This window comes from Cervus elaphus, chromosome 20 (genome assembly GCF_910594005.1).
Source record: "Cervus elaphus chromosome 20, mCerEla1.1, whole genome shotgun sequence".
Lineage (NCBI taxonomy): Eukaryota > Metazoa > Chordata > Mammalia > Artiodactyla > Cervidae > Cervus > Cervus elaphus.
In genome coordinates this window covers 121370216-121387913 of record NC_057834.1, presented here as the reverse complement: position 1 = coordinate 121387913, position 17698 = coordinate 121370216, and the positions used below count along the sequence as shown (strand labels likewise).

Below are 17698 nucleotides of genomic sequence, written 5' to 3'. Positions count from 1 at the left end.
AGGTTGGGGTTAATCAGTAAGTGCATAGAAGGACTTCCTTGGTGGTCCAGCAGTTAAAGACTCTGCACTCCCAAAGCAGGGGGAATGGGTCTGATCCCTGGTCAGGGAAGATCCGGCATGCCCCATGGTGTGGCAAAAGAAAGGTCATAGAAAATGAAGCTTGGCAAAGGACAAGCTATGATAATTACCCTGCAGGCAAAAAAATGGTGTGGTAAAGGAAAAAAACTGTAGAGGACTACAAGGCTCAACAGCATACATGGTCAAACTACACAGTCAAATAAACACTAAATATTTATCTTCTAAAATTACAATATAATTACATTGTTGTTGTTGTTTAGTCTCTAAGTCAAGTGTGAATCTTTTGTGACCCCATGGACTGTAGCCTGCCAGGTTCCTCTGTCCATGGGATTTCCCAGGCAAGAATACTGGAGTGGGTTGCCATTTCCTTCTGCAGGGATCTTTCTGACCCAGGGATTGAACCCACGCCTCCTGTGTTGGCAGGCGGTTTCTTTACTGCTGAGCCACTAGGGAAGCCCATAATTATATTAGAAGGAGCAAAATCCTCATGTTTCATAATAGGGAATCAATAAGTAGTGTCTATAATCAAAAGCAACAATTCAAGCACGTTATTTAGAGATACAGGGGTGAATACCAAAATAAGTAGCTAAAAGAAGAGGATGTGATTACCTTTATGGAAAAGGCTATAAGAAAAGGGGGGCAGGGCACTAATGTTTTTAGGAACAAACTCTGAGCTAGAAATACAAAGTATTTTTTTTGAAAGACTTTAAAACTATCTTCCTTTCATTCCTTCTTTTATCACCTCAGTAAAATGTCAACATCCTCATTGTTAGGGTTCCTTGACCTCACTTCTGATTATTTTTTTCTCCACTTCACTAAACCATTTTGTCATACTCTATTCCTTGGCAATACCAATAATTGCACTACCTCTAATGTCTCATTTTAAAATATCCTATTAATTCAAAAAACATACACATATTGAATCCCTAATGTGACCAGGTGTATTGCTTTCCTACTTTCATTAGATATCTTTCTCTGAAAGAAGAGAGGTGAGCAAGATGCCAACCCTACCCACCAGGAGCTCACAATCCAGTGGGGAAGGGAGTCATGTAACCAAAATTAAAGTACTGTATGGTAAGTACTGTAATGTGGGTACCTACAGTGTTCTGGGTTAGACCTTGTTTCACTACAGAAAGAAGTCAAACATGAAAACTACTAAAGTCAGGTGATGAGAGGTAGCAAAGGTTCTGGATTCCACATGGTGCCCACATGTATTATGCAATGTGAAAATTTAATATGCTCTTAAGTATTTTTTTTTACAGTAAAGTTTTCATAAAATTTCTTTTGAAGTTAATAGTCCTCATTCTTTTTTCAAATTAATTTTTATTGGAGTGCAGTAGCTTTACAATGTTGTATAATTTCTGCTATATAGCAAAGTGAATCAGCTATACATATACATATATCCTCTTTTTTGGATTTCCTTTGAAAGTCTGTATTCTTTTCACTATGCCACCCTAACCCTCCAATAAAATAAAATAACCCTTCCTCTGGGATAACTTGCTTGGGATAGAGGCCTAGCAACGTCAGTAAACTTAAGGCTTGGTGGGAACTTACAGATGAAAATAAAGTGAATGCCAAGCAGCCAGTGTTATGATCCCTCTGGTCTACAATCACTGAATCTCATCCACTCACACTTAGGCTCATATAAACATGTGTGTCTATATTAAAGGAGTAAGAAGCTTGTTCCAAATGTTTATGAAGAGCTTACCTTTGTCTGTTATTCATTAACAAATATTGAAGATCTTCTCTGGGCCTCTCTGAGAGGTCCAGATATCGTTCTTATTCCACAGTCTAGTGAAGGGAGATGATGCTATAACAGATAGTTTAAATTCTATGATTACAGAAAAATGGCAGCTAATCCAGTCTTAGAAATAGAAAGCTAGGGAAAGCCTGTTGGGGAGGATGATACCTAAGGTAAGAGATGAAAAAAGGTTGGGTAGCTACAGGCTACTTCAAATGAACTCTGGTCATGATGACAGAATGCTTACTGACTTCCCACAGATTGTACACATGGGTCCATTTCACTGGTCAGGCTATGGTTACCTTATGATTCAGAGCAGGATAGGTGGTTCTACCAAGAGTTTCAAAAAACCTAAGCCATGTGGGCTACTTGTCACCCAAGGTAATGAGAGCTTATGATGACAGCCTGGACTTTCTACCGTAATCCTAATTATCACAGTTCCCTCCTACCCTATAGCCCTCATCCCATGAAAGTTTTCCAGTAGAAGGAAAGCAACTCAAAGGAATCAAGCTCACACAGAACTTGCAAGTTTTTTCTAGCTACTGAATGTGGTACAAAGCTGCAAAATGCTATCCTATAGACCAGAGTTCCAACAAGGATAAGATGAAAACATTTCAAGCTTGTGAATACATATACTAGATCACTACAGTCAAAAGAAAAACTCCATTGAGATTTCCCAGAGGAGGGGTGGGGAATGGGAAAAAATGTTCAAAAATTCTCTCAATTAACTTTTTAACTTGTTTCTGTCATAACTCCTGGGCTTTTCACTATGCTACCAGCAGGTTCAGCAAAGGCATATTCAGGAATATACTGAGGCCCTCCCAGGCAACCTCAGCCCACCAAAGCAGTTATAAGAAGGCAAGTTGCCACTTAAAAGTCTTCAGGCAAGTTGGGGCCAAGTTCTCAGATGTTACCCTGACCAAATTGTACTCATTCTTTTCAAGAAGATAAAAATCTGCCAAAAACAAATCCCTGGGCAAAATGAATGGTTCCAGGAAAGAATGACAGAGATTTATAATTTGATAAAGACATCAAACACTCAACTGAAAACAACTTGCACTTAGCTTTTTGAACATCTAAAAATAGTACATACGCTCAATCTTTCTAATAAGCTGTCTCTCCAATGGGGATTTCATCAGCATAGTTTGTTCTTTGTTGTAGCATGCTAGGTGTTTCATAAGACTTATAACAATAGTTCTTTTTAGACATCAAAGGACTTAAATAACTAAACCTCTAACTAGTGTGTTGGTATTATTATCCCTATTTTCTTGGTTGTGAAACTGAGGCAGAGGGTAAATGAGGCTTGCCTGAGGCCACAGAAAGATTCCTGTCTAGATTAAATAGAAAATTATCAGCTCCACAATTTCTAAATTAAAGGAAGCCATGAGACCTGCAATGTAAGTGCTTTAACCACAGGTTACAGAACTCCACTGTGGATTTAGTCTGCTAAGGCCTCTCAAATATACTTCACTAACCTATTCTCAAAACATGTACCTAAGGAATGGTAGCACTGTATCTAAAGCACAAAAATGGCACCAAGGCCTAATTACTTCAGACAATCAGAGGAGCATCTAATGTAAGTCAGGCTCAGTGTCCAAGGACTCAGCCAGCTGTGCTTTATGTGTGATCAGACTGCATCCTTACTTCCTGCACAAGAGACAGTGCTCCTCCTGTGCAAGAACAGCCAGGCTTCTTGCTCATATGGCTCTAAACAGGACAGAAAACTTCCCTACAACACTGGGTCTCCCTCCACTTTAGAAAGATATCAAGGAGCAAAAGTAGCACTCCTGGAAGACAACATAGTTCCTTGAGTCCTGGTAGGAGATTTGCTAATTTTTAATGTTTTACATAAAAATATTTAAGAGCTCTACAGTAAATTGCATACTTTAAAAGAGTTCTACATATAAAAATAACTACCAACCACACAAAAAGAAGAGGAAAATAGAATTCTGAAAAATACCAGACCACTGAACTTGTTCTAAAGCCAAAAGTCTAAAGTAGACTTTTGGACTACATGATAAAGTAAAAAAAGCATGGGCATCTGAAATGCACAAATGCATCTCAAAATCCAGGATTGGGTTCTAGCTCTAGCTCAGCACCTAAGCAGGTATGGGATTTGGAGCAGGTTATTTAAGCTCTCTTGAGTATGAGGTTTCTCAACTGCAGAACAGAGTAATACCATCTATGTATCAAGGTGGCTGTAGGGATCAGAAACACAGGCCAGACACACACAGTAAATATGAAAGATTTCCCTTGCAATCTTCAGAGAAAATGTTCCAGGTAACTCCACAGAAAATGAAACTTACATCCTGATGTTTAGCCAATAAAGTAACTCCCTACTTTAGAGTAGTCTCTAAGAACAGAAGTAAATTAATTAATTTCTCAAACTGTACTCATTTATAAAGCTTTAGCCAATTTAATTATCCCTAAAAGTGCTCAACTGGCTGCAGAGAGAGATCTTATATGAATAATCAGCTGTTAATACAAAGCAGGTTGCTGTTGCTTCTCACTTTCATCTGCTTTTCTGTTCTCTTCCAAATTGTTCAACTTAAAAAAAATGATCAAATTAACCTTAAATGGATATAATTCAGGCTGCCATCCAGAAAGAGTGAAAAAACTGGCTTAAAACTCAACATTCAAAAAACTAAGATCATGACATCCAGTCCCATCACTTCATGGCAAACAGAAGGGTGAAAACTGGAAACAGTGACATTTTATCTTTTTGGGCTCCAAAATTAATATGGACAGTAACTGCAGCCATGAAATTTTGCTCCTTGGAAGAAAAGCTATGACAAATCTAGACAGCATATTTAAAAAGCAGAGACATCACCTTGTCAACAAAGGTCTGTATAGTCAAAGCTATGGTTTTTCCAGTAGTCATGTACAGATGTGACAGTTGGACCATCAAGAAGGGCCGAACACCAAAGAATTGATGCTTTTGAATTGTGATGCAGTCCCTTGAACTGCAAGATCAAATCAGTCAATCCCAAAGGAAATCAACCCTGAATATTCATTGGAAAGACTGATACTGAAGCTGAAGCTCCAATACTTTGGCCATCTGATACAAAGAGCATCAGATGGAAAAGACCATGATGCTGGGAAAGACTGAAGGCAGGAGGAGAAGGGGGAGACAGAGGATGAGATGATTGTATAGTATGACTGACTCAATGGACATGAGTATGAGCAAACTCTGAGATATAGTGAAGGACAGGGAAGTCTGGTGCTGTAGTCCATGGGTCACAAAGAGTCAGATATGACTTAGTGACTGAACAACAACAACCCAGAAAGAAAAAGAGTACCAATTAAGTTATTTAGCTGATATATTTTATTTTTTAGTACATCCCAAAAAAAACATACACTTGAGTATAAGTTTTAAAGGTATGTATGCTCAACACTGGGTGAGGCCTTCAGATCACACAACCTGGAGGTAAAAATATCCCCTCATATCTCGGCTTTGTAGTAATTCTTCAAGAAAATCTACCAATATTTTCATGTTTTTTTCTGGAGCTACTCTAGCTCCTTCATACTAGTAACATCTACCTTTCCTCATCTCCACACCATCACAAATTCCTATTCTTCCTACAAGAATCAATTAGAAAGCGTCAATAAGCAGAGCTAAGTAGTTTCCTCTAGAGGGCGCATAGTACTCTAACTCTTTGTGCTCAGTTGCCCAGTTGTGTGATTGATTGGGAACCCAGGGACTGTAGCCTGTCAGGCTTCTCTGTCCATGGGATCTCCCTGGAAGGAATACTGGACTGAGTTGCTGTCCTCCTCCAGGGGGTCTTCCAGGCCAAGGGATCAAACTTGTGTCTCCTGCATCTCCTGCGCTGGCAGGCAGATTCTTTACCACTGAGCCACCTGGGAATCCCACCATGTTCCTAACCCACTCCACGACTGCACTCTCAAATAAAAATTCAATTTCCGAGGAGATAAGTGCCATTTGACTGTACCCAGCAGACATGATCCTATTAATCCCTCAATTACTCAATGTACTTACCTAGACTTTGGCACCTAATATACAGTCTTTCTTTCCACCTGAAGTGAGGAAAGTTATTAAACCTCTATGAGCCCTACTTTCCTCACCTGTAAAATGGGAACAAAGATTCAGCTTATATATACACATATATATACATGTATATATATAAAATATTCTTAAGATTTATATATAAATAATATTCTTAAGATGTATTTATATATAAATTCAGTTCATATATATATATATATATATATATATATATATATACACACACACATATATATTCTTAAGATTCTTTTCCATTACAGGTTATTACAAGATCTTGAAAAAAATGTAAAAACAAAAAATATGATTCAGGAAAAGTACATTTAGCTATAAGGGGTCTTTTGTGATTCCATATGAATTTTAGGATTTTTTTTCAATTTCTGTAAACAATGTTACTGGATCTTTGACAGTGATGGCATTGAATCTGTAGGCTACTTTGGTTAGTGTGGACACTTTAACAATATTAATTTTTCTAATTCATAAATATGGGATATCTTTGCAAAAAAATAACAAAAGAAAAAATGGAGATAAAGACAATATACTTCAGAGTGCAGCTGGAGGATTAAATTGAATAATGCATATTAAGTGTATAGCATGGAGGCTTCTGGTGTTGGAAATCTCATGGACTAGGAACCCAAAAACTGTTACAAATACCTAAAAATTATGGATAAGGCACTAACAAAAAATTACTCCAAATGTATTCAAACTTATGAGAAAGAATAGGAAAATACCAAGTGCCACAACTGAAGAAGGAAATGAAAACTACGTTGAAAATTCTGCTGCTATTGCTGAGTTGCTAAGTTGTGTCCAACTCTTTTGAGACTCCATGGACTGTAGCCTGCCAGGCTCCTCTGTCCATGGGATTTCCTAGGCAAGATACTGAAGTGGGCTGCCATTCCCTTCACCAGGGGATGTTCCTGATCCAGGGATCAAACCCGCGTCTCCTGCATTGGCAGGCAGATTCTTTACCACTGAGCCACCAGTTACACTGGGCCAAAAGATGTAGCTTGAAGTTGGTATGAAAGCATGAAAGCTGGAAGTCTGAACTGAGATTCTGCATAAATGGGACCTCAGTGAAAGGGTAAATTTGGGAGAGAAAAAATCTACCCATAGCACAGGGAGTCATCAAGGACGTTTGTCTGTTTGGTCCTGGGACCAAAAATTCTGAGAGAATATTATTTCTAACCTAGAATTCTATGTAAAGATAAGCTACCATTCAAGAGTAAGGATGGAATAAACATTTTTAAACATGCACTTCTCAAAATATTTACCTTCCATGCTCTCTTTAAAAAGCCAATTAAGGACTGGGTTCCTCTGAAATGGGAGAGTAAACCAAGAAAGAATAAAATGTGAGATCTAGGAACCAGAGTATCCAACACAGGAGAGAAAAGGGAATTCACAGAATGATAGTGAAAAGAAGTTCCAGGATGACAGATCTGCAGCAGGCTAGAGCAATGAGTAGAAATTTCAAGAGAGAACAGATGGCTTCCAGGAGGACAGTCTCAAAAGAAAAAAAAAAAAAAAGAAAATGATGGACAGAATACCTGAAGTGTTTAAACATATTGACATCTTTTCATTCCTTTTAAAGGATCTAAGGGAATTAGTGATAGAAACAAAAAAACTAAGCAACTTTTAAAAGGGAGGCAATTAATAACTCTAAGAAAAACAAATCATTGTATTAAAAAAAGGAACTTGGAACAGTTGACGGAACTTTTGGAAGAGTTGATAGAACTTTTCTTCTTTATCTTGATATATATTTCAATATATATCTATATCTTCCATATCTATATCTTTATCAGATCTCAGTATACAACACACACACTACTATATATAAGACAGATAACCAACATGGACCTATGGTGTAGCACAGGGAACTCTACTCAATATTCTATGATAACCTATATGGGGCAGGGGGGAGTCTGAAGGGGAATGGATATATGTATGTGTGTAATTGGGTCACTTATTTGTATGCCTGAAGCTAACACAACATTGTGGATCAACTATACTCTAATAAAATTAAAAAAAAAACAAAACAACTTGGTATATCAAAAAAGGTAATTTTATGTATGTAATTTATACTTCCATAAACCTGATTTAAAAAAAAAAAAAAACTGTACTTTTAAAATGGGTGTATTTTATTGTATACAAATTATAACTCATTAAAGTTGATTTTTTAAAAAGGGAAATATAGGGACTTCCCTGGTGGCTTAGTGGCTAAGAGTTGGTGATCCCAGTGTAGGGGACCTGAGTTTGATCCCTGGTCAGGGAACTAGATCCCACATGCTACAACTAAATGTCCTGTATGCTGCAACTAAGACCCAAAGCAGCCATATAAATAAATGTTAAAAAAAAAAAAAAAAAAGGGAAATGCAACACTAGTACACTATATGAATCAGCTGTAAATAACTAACTAAGTCGCTTCAGTCGTGTCCGACCCTGTGCGACCCCATAGACGGCAGCCCACCAGGCTCCCCTGTCCCTGGGATTCTCCAGGCAAGAACACTGGAGTAGGTTGCCATTTCCTTCTCCACAGCTGTAAATTTGATGCTACTATATAGGGAGATTAGGAAAGGAGGAGCTTATGTACATGGAGAAGGGCAGACAAGGTACTAAATGAGTCAAATCCTTACTTTCCATAGTGAAATTACAATAGATAATATCTAAAACTTAAAGAAAACAGTAGCATAAATATGGTACTTAGAAATATTGAGGGCATTATCAGAAGGAAAAAAAGAAGAGCTGAAAACAGTTGCTTCCGAAGAGTAAGAATAATAAATAAGGAAGGACAGTGCAGGAGACCCTTGTTCTTCACCTTAAGTCTTGTAACTATCTGACTCTTTAAATTATATATATATGTATATTATTTGCTTATACAATATATATACTAATAAAAAGAGAGCATGAAAACACAATCTAGGAACAAACCTAAAAAAAGATAAATAAGATTTTTATGAAGAAAATTATCCCAATAAAGATATTGGGATATATTTTAAAAGACTAAAATAAATGGAGAAATTCTAAGTGAATTAGAGCCTGAAAAGTAAGAAGCAAGATTAAACTTTTATATGAAATTTTTTAAAAATCTCTTTTAAGATGTTAAAATAGGGAATAATTTCTAAAGCAAAAACTAGAAATCACAAACCATAAAAGAAAAACTGTAAAATCAATTTCAATAAAATTTAAAAGCTTCTTTTTCTCCTAGAGCCCAGATTGTAGTCCATAACATGTTCCACAAAAAGAAACCATTTGGGCTGTTTTTTTAACCCCTTTATTAAGACTGACATCATAATCAAAATCAAGGCTTTTAAAAGAAATATCTGATTTCATTTCTGAATATAAAACAATATGAAGTAAACACATGAAGAATTATTGTCAAAAAAAGTTGACACTGAATCTAATTAAAATATAGACCCAAACTCCAGTTTACAAGAAAATACTGAAAAAGAGAAGGAAGTTAGCCAATGTTCACTGCAGCATATATACAACTGCCAAGATATGTAAACAACCTGTGTCCACAGACAAATGAATGGATAAAGAAAATGTGGTATATGCATGCAATGGAATATTATTCAGCCATTAAAAATAGTGAAATCTTGGCATTTGCAACAACATGGATGGAACTTAAAGGCATATGCTAACTGAAATAAGTCAAACAGAGAAAGACAAACACCATATAATCTCACCTATACATGGAATCTAAAAACAAATAAACAACAACAAGCCAAGTTCATAGTTACAAACAAGAGACTAGTAGTTGTCAGAGGTCAGCAGTGGGAGGTAAGCAAAATGGGTAAACGGAGCCAAAAGGTATAAACTTCTAGTTATAAAATAAGTAAGTCATGGAGATGCAATGTACAACTAGGTGACTATAATTAATGATACTGTACTGTCCCAGGTGGCGCTAGTGGTAAAGAACCTGCCTGACAATGCAGGAGACATAAGAGATGAGGATTCAATTCCCAGGTCAGGAAGACCCCTTGGAAGAGGGCATGGCAACCACTCCAGTATTCTTGCCTGGAGAATTCCATGGACAGAGGAGCCTGGATGGCTATGGTCCATAGGAGTGCAAAAAGTCAGATACAACTGAGCACACCCACAAAGGAAGGGAAAGGACATGTACGTATCTGAATTTTTTGTTTAGTGTACAGGTAGGTTGAAAATATTAATACATCTGTTTTCAGTCATCAGAAATAGTAGGACAAAGTTTGTTCAGACATAGGTAAGACTGAATCCTTCATCAGTCTGATAAATATGAAACACTACTATGAAGAAGATATAAAATCCAAGTACTTTTATATTATCTGCACCAGTTATAAAAATGGAGCTCACTCACCCAGGGCCTGGGAGAATGAATGAGCCAATAATCTCTTTTGATAAGTCAGAGAAAGAGGTTTGGGCAGCTGAAATAAAAAGTGATAAGCCAATAAATCAGTGAAATTGTATGATGAAATAAGGCAAAATGAAATAGAAAAGAATGCCAGAAGGGTAAAACCAAATGAAATATGTTGAAAGAATATAACATAGCAGATATGATATCCACCTCCAATAGAGAAAGCGGAGTCGCTCAGTCGTGTTCGACTCTTTGCAACCCCGTGGACTGTAGCCCACCAGGCTCTTCCGTCCATGGGATTCTCCAGGCAAGAATACTGGAGTGGGTTGCCATTTCCTTCTCCAGGGGATCTTCCCCACCCAGGGATCGAACCCAGGTCTCCCACATTGCAGGCAGACGCTTTAACCTTTGAGCCACCAAGAAAGACAAAGCATACACATTTAGCAAATGCAATGCAAATGACAAAGATGGTAAATTAAAATGGTAAAATACATTTCAACCAAAGAAGCCAAATAAAGCTAATATACTACTGTGGTCTTTCTCTGAGAAAAGCAGAAACCACCTGGGATAACCTCACAGTAAAATTTGAGTAACTCAATCTGTAGGAAGTGGGTAAAAATAAAAGAACCAAAAGCTAATAAACTCAAAACTCAAAGGTAATGTTCTTATCTTACCTAAAATCTTACTGAAAAAGAATCAATGTTTAGGAAGTCGCCTTTTAGGCTTCCCTGGTGGCTCAGATGGTAAAGCGTCTGCCTGGAATGTGGGAGACCCAGGTTAGATCCCTGGGTCAGGAAGATCCCCTGGAGAAGGAAATGACAACCCACTCCAGTACTCTTGCCTGGAAAACTCCATGGATGGAGGAGCCTGGTAGGCTACAGTCCATGGGGTTGGTTGCAAAGAGTCAGAAACGACTGAGCGACTTCACTTTCTCACTTCTTTCTTGTGGGCAAAAGGGAAGAGAAATAAATTGGCTCAAAGAAGCACTGTTTTTAAACCACAGCACAGCTGGAGGTGTTACTTTCTCCCTTAAGGGGTTACTTGTCCTCCCTTAGCAAACAACTGCCTCCTCAGGCTGTCTCAACTCTTCAACTGTTTATATGTATTTCCATTGCGCTTCCTGCAAGTTCACGTTGATCCCAATCAGACAGTTCTGAATTTTGGCTCAGGTTTGACTTTGTTCTTAATGGTTATTCAGGAGGCTACTTATGTTCCTCCACAGGTCAGTTTTGTTGCCTTCTATTCCAGGTCAGAATGCAAGCTGACGTGACGAAGCCAGGATTTCAGGAGTCACTGGTACAAGAGAAACTAAGCAGAGATAGCAAAGAGAGCAAAGGCCTGCTAGTCAAAGTCACAGCTTAAGAAAGCTCAGAGGTAGGATTATAGGTAAAGGATGCTGTGTAAATGATGTGGAAACAGGAGTAAGGAAGGAAAAGAAATGAGACCGTGTAGAATGAGTTAATGAGGATTCTGCTCTCAGGGATAAGGGGGAGCCCTAAAATAAGAAGTGCTCAAACCCATAAGAAGAGGTAGTGGCTTGGGAATAAAATGTCCTTTTGGCAGTTACTTTACTCTTTACCTCATGCCCTCTCCTATTTATTAATAGTTGCCCCTATTATTTTTCAAGCCTCTAAGGGTTATAGAAACTCATTTGTATGGAACTCCCAGGATCTCCAGTTCCAGGCTAGGGCAAAAATAACATTTCTAAGATTTATAAATTAGGGAGCAGAGTCTAGTTTATACCTCCATACTAAACTTTTAGACAGTAACTAAAACAGCTCCTGGGAAGACCACCAAACACCCTAAGCTTCTTGGTAAACCTGGCATATAACCCTGTGAAAAAACACAGTTCTCTTCTCATTACCCTAGTGAAATCCTCCATTTCTTCCCTAAATAAGAAACTGTACTCAAGAAAGCCACACACCCAACGTGATGGTATTAGAGATCTCCTCTCTGATCAGAAGCACCAAAATCTACTTGTATGAAAGCACAGAAAGACAAAAGAAGGCCAAAAAGTAAAAGGAAATGTCTATATACATTGAACTTCTGGAAGCCCTGGCCAGGGAAATAAGACAATAAAAAGAAATGAAAAGCATTAAGATTAAAAAGGAAGATGTAATACTGTTTTTATCTGCAAGCAACATGCTGTATATAGACAATCCTAAAGAATCTACAATTTAAGAAAGTCATGGGGTACAAAGCTAACACATAAAAACCAGCTGTATGGCTATACAAGTAATAAACAATTAGAAAATAGAATGAAAGTACTAGTTACAATATCATCAAACTGACGAAACAAGAATAAAATTACTGAGAGATGCTCAAAACCTCTATACTGAAAATTATTCAAAAAAGCACTACTGAGAGAAATTACAGGCAATCTAAATAAGCAGATGTCCAAGCACTGGAAGATTCAATATTAAGATGTCAATTCTCCCCAAATGACCAAAAGAGTCACTGCAATGCCAATCAAAATCCCAGAAAGCATTTTTCTGGCTAAAAACTGGCAAACTAATTCTAAAATTTATGTGGAAATGCAAAGGACTTAGAATAATCAAGGCAATCTTAAGGAAAAGGAACAAAGTAGGCAGATTTATAGTACCTGATTTCGGGACCAACTTTATAAAGTTAAGATAATCAAGACTTTATTAAATGTAGTATGAAAGCAGAGACAAGACAAACAGACCAATGGAATAAAGAAGAGAGAACAGAAATAGCACACACAGCTGAAAATCAGTCAGCTGATTTTCAACTAAGGCACCAGTGCAATTCAATGGGGAAAGGAAACTCTTTTTAACAAATGATGCAGGAACAACTGAATATTCATACAGAAAAAAGTAAATCTTTATTCCTATAACATTTTTAAACACAAAAAAATATCTTTTTAAGCTTAGGGTAAGCTAAGATTTCTTAGGACACAAAAAACACCAACCACAGGGGACTTTGCTGGCAGTTCAGTGGCTAAGACTCCATGCTTCCACTGCACGGGGCACAGATTCAATTCCTGTTTGGGGAACTAAGATCCAGCATGCCTCGTGGTATGGCAAAAAAAAAAAGTACTAACCATGAAAGAAAAAACTGGTAATTTGGATTTCATCAACATTTAAGACTTTTGGCCATCAAAGTCACCATTAAGAATATAAAAAGGCAAGCCAGAGACTGGCAGAAAATATTCACAACACATATCTGACAAAAGACTTCTATCTATAATATACAAATAATTTATATAATCTATAATAAAAAGGCAAACAACTGAAAAAAAAAGGCAAATGTCTTGAATAGACATTCCATGAAGATATACTAATGGTCAATAATCACATGAAAATGTGATCAGCATCACTATTATCAGGGACATGCAAATTAAAACCACAATGAGATAGTGTTACATAACACCCACTAGAATGGTTAAAGTTAAAAAGACTGACAGTGCCAAGTGTTGATGAAGATGTGAAGCAAATGCAATTCTTATACATTGCTGACAGAAGTATAAAATGTACAACCATTTAGAAAACTATCTGGCATTTCTCAATACAGTAAATCCTACAAACTATAATGTATTTTTTTCAAACTATATTTTTACAAAAAGATCTGCAGAACAATGTTCATAACAGCTTTACTCATAATATCTAAAATTTTGAAACAATGCAAATGACCATCAACAGAAAAATGGGTAAATAGTGGTATTCTTATTCAATGGAATACTACTCAGCAATAAATAAAAACAAGCTAGTTATACCAGCAATAATATGAATTTGAAAAATACTATGTTGAACAAAAGAAACCAAAATAAAATTATATGATTTCATTTATATGTAGTTCATGAACAAGCAAAATTAACATATGGTGACAGAAATCAGAATAGCAGTTGACTTTAAAGGTGGGGGATTAACTAAAATGAAGCACAAAGGAACTGTGAGAGGTGATGGAAATGTTCTAGATTTGGATAATGATAACCTAGTGGCTCAGATGATAAAGAATCCACCTGCAATGTGGAAGACCTGGGTTTGATCCCTGGGTTGGGAAGAACCCCTGGAGGAGGCCATGGCAACCCACTCCAGTATTCCTGCCTGGCGAATCCCCATGGACAGAGGAGCCTGGCGGACTACAGTCCCATGGGATCACAAAGAGTTGTACACACTGAGCGACTGAGCACAGCACAATCTGAGTGTATATAATTGTCAAAACTCATCAAACCATATACTTAGTATCTGTGTATTTTACTGTGTATAAACGTAAAATCCATTTATACACAGTAAATGGGCACTGTGTATACAGCTACCCTGGTGGCTCAGTGGTAAGAGAATCTGCCTGCCAATGCAGGAGACTCAAGAGATGAGGGTTTGATTCCTGGGTCGGGAAGACCCCCTGGAGTAGGAAATGGCAACCCTCTCCTGCATTCTTGCCTGGACAAGAATAAAAAACTGGCTACAATCCACACGGTTGCAAAGAGTTGGACTCAACTGAGCATGCACGCAAAGGAAGGGAAAGGCCATGTAAATATCTGCATTAATTTCTTGCTCTTTGGTGCATAGATAGGCAGAAAATATTAATATATCTGTTTGCAATCACCAGAAATAGTAGAAATTTTGCTCCCCAACTCAAATAAGATGGCAACATTATCAGAATGAATTTTTTCCCAAGGACATCAATTTTAGAACAGTCAAGAGTGGATCTCTCTCAGTTTATGTGACACAAACCATGCAGGAGATTGCATCCTCATAACCATAGGCTCGCTATATAATTTTTTTTTAGTTTTTATTTACTTGCTATATAATTTTTAAAATAATTTTATTACTTATTTATTTTTGGCTGTGCTGGGTCTTCATTGCTACACGGTCTTTTCTCTAGTTGCAGCAAGCGGGGGCTACTCTCTAGTTGAGGTACTCAGGCTTCTCATTGTGGTGACTTCTCTTGCTGTGGAGCACGGGCTCTAGCGCGTGGGGGCTTCAGCAGCTGCGACACATGGGCTCGGTAGTTGCGGCTCCCAGACTCTAGAGCACAGGCTCAACAGATGTGGCACCTGGGCTTAGTTACCCTGAGGTATGTGGGATCTTCCCAGATCAGCGATCAAACCTGTGTTTCCTGCATTGGAGGGCGGATTCTTTATCACTGAGCCACCAGGGAAGCCCACTCATGTTAGTTGCTTAATCAAAGGAGACTAAACTTTCAAATAATATCACGTGAGGGAGCTTAAATTTTTGAAAGTTTCTTCTTATTTCTTTCCACTCAATCTCTCATCTGCAGAGTCAGCTGGTGGACTGATTTCTATTACTATACATGAAAATGAAAGTGAAAGGCGCTCAGTCATGTCCAACTCTTTGCCACCCCATAGACTATACAGTCTGTGGAATTTCCAGACCAGAATACTGGAGTGGGTAGCCTTTCCCTTCTCCAGGGGATCTTCCCAACCCAAGGATCAAACCCAGGTCTCCCACATTGCAGGCGGATTCTTTACCAGCTGAGCCACCAGGGAAGCCCCTACTATACATAAGTTTTGTTTATTCATGAACTTTATATAAATGGAATCTTTTGAAGTACATTAGAAACGTACCTTTTTTATAAAGATGTATTATGACTGAAAAATACTGGCAACTAGTGACTGTGACAACTGAGTGTCTAAATCTTTACTAGTAACCAAACTAAACAGCAGATGAAACATGGGCAGCAAAGTATGGGGTACTAGAACATATTTTTTAAAACACATTATAAACTGCATTGCATTGGGAAAATATAAGATGATATTTATTTTCAACAAATAAAAAAAATCAATAAACAGCTTTTCACCTTAAGTTTCTGATATATGTGGCGCAGAGAATCTGCAGTTCCCATGTCAGCTTCATCTGGAATACACACAATATCTAGCTTCATTTTCATCTTGTTGAAGTCTGCACACAAAGCCTTTTGGACATCCTTGGTTGTAATGACAATGACTTCTATAGCATAAAAAAAAGGAAGGAAAAGTGCAAAAACTCTCATTCATTTAGACAATGGTTACACTACTTCAGTTAGATTTGGTCTGTTTCTAGATTTAGTAATGACAGCTAATATTATTGAGATTTTGCAACACACTTTACATGCATCTTCTCAATTAATTCTCACAACAAATTATTAAAAATTTGTAAAAACTCCTCAATTTTACAAATGAGGAAACTTGGACTAAAAGATATGAAGTGACTTTGTTCAGGGTACATAAAACCAGTAAGCAAGAGATCTAAGATAAAACATGTTAATATATTACACACCACTTCTTCCTGACATAAAGAATGCAAAAGATCACTTATTCAACCATATACCAATGAGATTATATTTTATTCTATTCTAGTTTTAATTTTTGGTCACACCAAGCTGCATGTGGGATCTTAGTTCCCCTGACCAGGGATTGAACCTGTGCCCCCTGCATTGGAGGCATGGAGTCTAACTACTAGACCACCAGGGAAATCCTGGGATCACATTTTAAAACTTCATTCATTACAAAGAAAGAGCTATCACCACTTCCCATCAGATGGCTATTAGTGTTTCACTGATGATCATAATGAATCCAGTAACAGACAATTTCCATGTAATCGATGCCTTCACCTTATCCATATAGCCATCAGTTAAAAAAAACTTGGGGTTCTGTCATGGATCTTTGGCAGGGTAATGTAATCTACTGCAATATAACATGTGTTGCAGATATCTGAAGATTAGATTTTAGCATCTCTAAAGTGTAACAATTTCTATATGTGTTTCTTGATAGTGCTCAATTATCTCTCCCTTTCACTATAATCATTCTTTTTTCACTTTCTTTTCTTTCCTCCGTTCTTTCTTTTTCATATCATTTAACTTTCCTTCCTTCCTTCTTCCTTTTCCCACTTAGCTTTCTTTCAGTCATTAACTCACTCATTCAACCAACAAATACAATTGTATTTAATACCTAAAGGCCAAACAGGCACTGAGAATTCAGAAATGAACTAAACATGGCTCCTATTCTTAAGAAACATAACATGAACTTTTAGACATGAAAATGGTTAAGGAAGGCTTCATGGAAAGGATGGCTTTTGAGGCAGGCCACGATGAACTCAAGTCCAGTGTAGTATATACCATATATAAAATGCTGATGTTACAGAGATGAATTAGACACAGTACCTGCTCTCAGGAGGATTAGTCTAACATGCCACTAACTACAGCATAAAGCAGACCTTAAAAGGTACTGGGATAGAAAAATGAAGTTTGATAAAAACACAGAGGACAGGGTGACTGACACTGTTTGGGATTTCAAGAAGGTGACATTTCCATAGGGTGGAGAGATTTTAAGTCGAGTGAAGGGAGTGAACTATAAACATAGGTCAGTCAGTCTCATAATTGGACCAGTCAGTTCAGTTCAGGCACTCAGTCATGTCTGACTTTTTGACTCCATGGACTGCAGCACACCAGGCTTCCCTGTCCATCACCATCTCATGGAGCTTGCTCAAACTCATGTCCATCGAGTCGGTGATGCCATCCAGCCATCTCATCCTCTGTCGTCCCCTTTTCCTCCTGCCTTCAATCT

General features: G+C 37.6%; 1 protein-coding gene across 1 annotated transcript in view; it reads right to left on the bottom strand.

The window, feature by feature from the left end:
• The window catches only part of EIF2B3 (eukaryotic translation initiation factor 2B subunit gamma), a 105953-nt gene that overhangs the window by 79203 nt on the left and 9052 nt on the right, over nucleotides 1-17698 (bottom strand). Inside the window, exon 3 of the mRNA XM_043876374.1 lies at nucleotides 15955-16103. Coding sequence (XP_043732309.1) covers nucleotides 15955-16103 — 149 coding nt within the window. The remainder of the gene's footprint in view (nucleotides 1-15954; nucleotides 16104-17698) is intronic.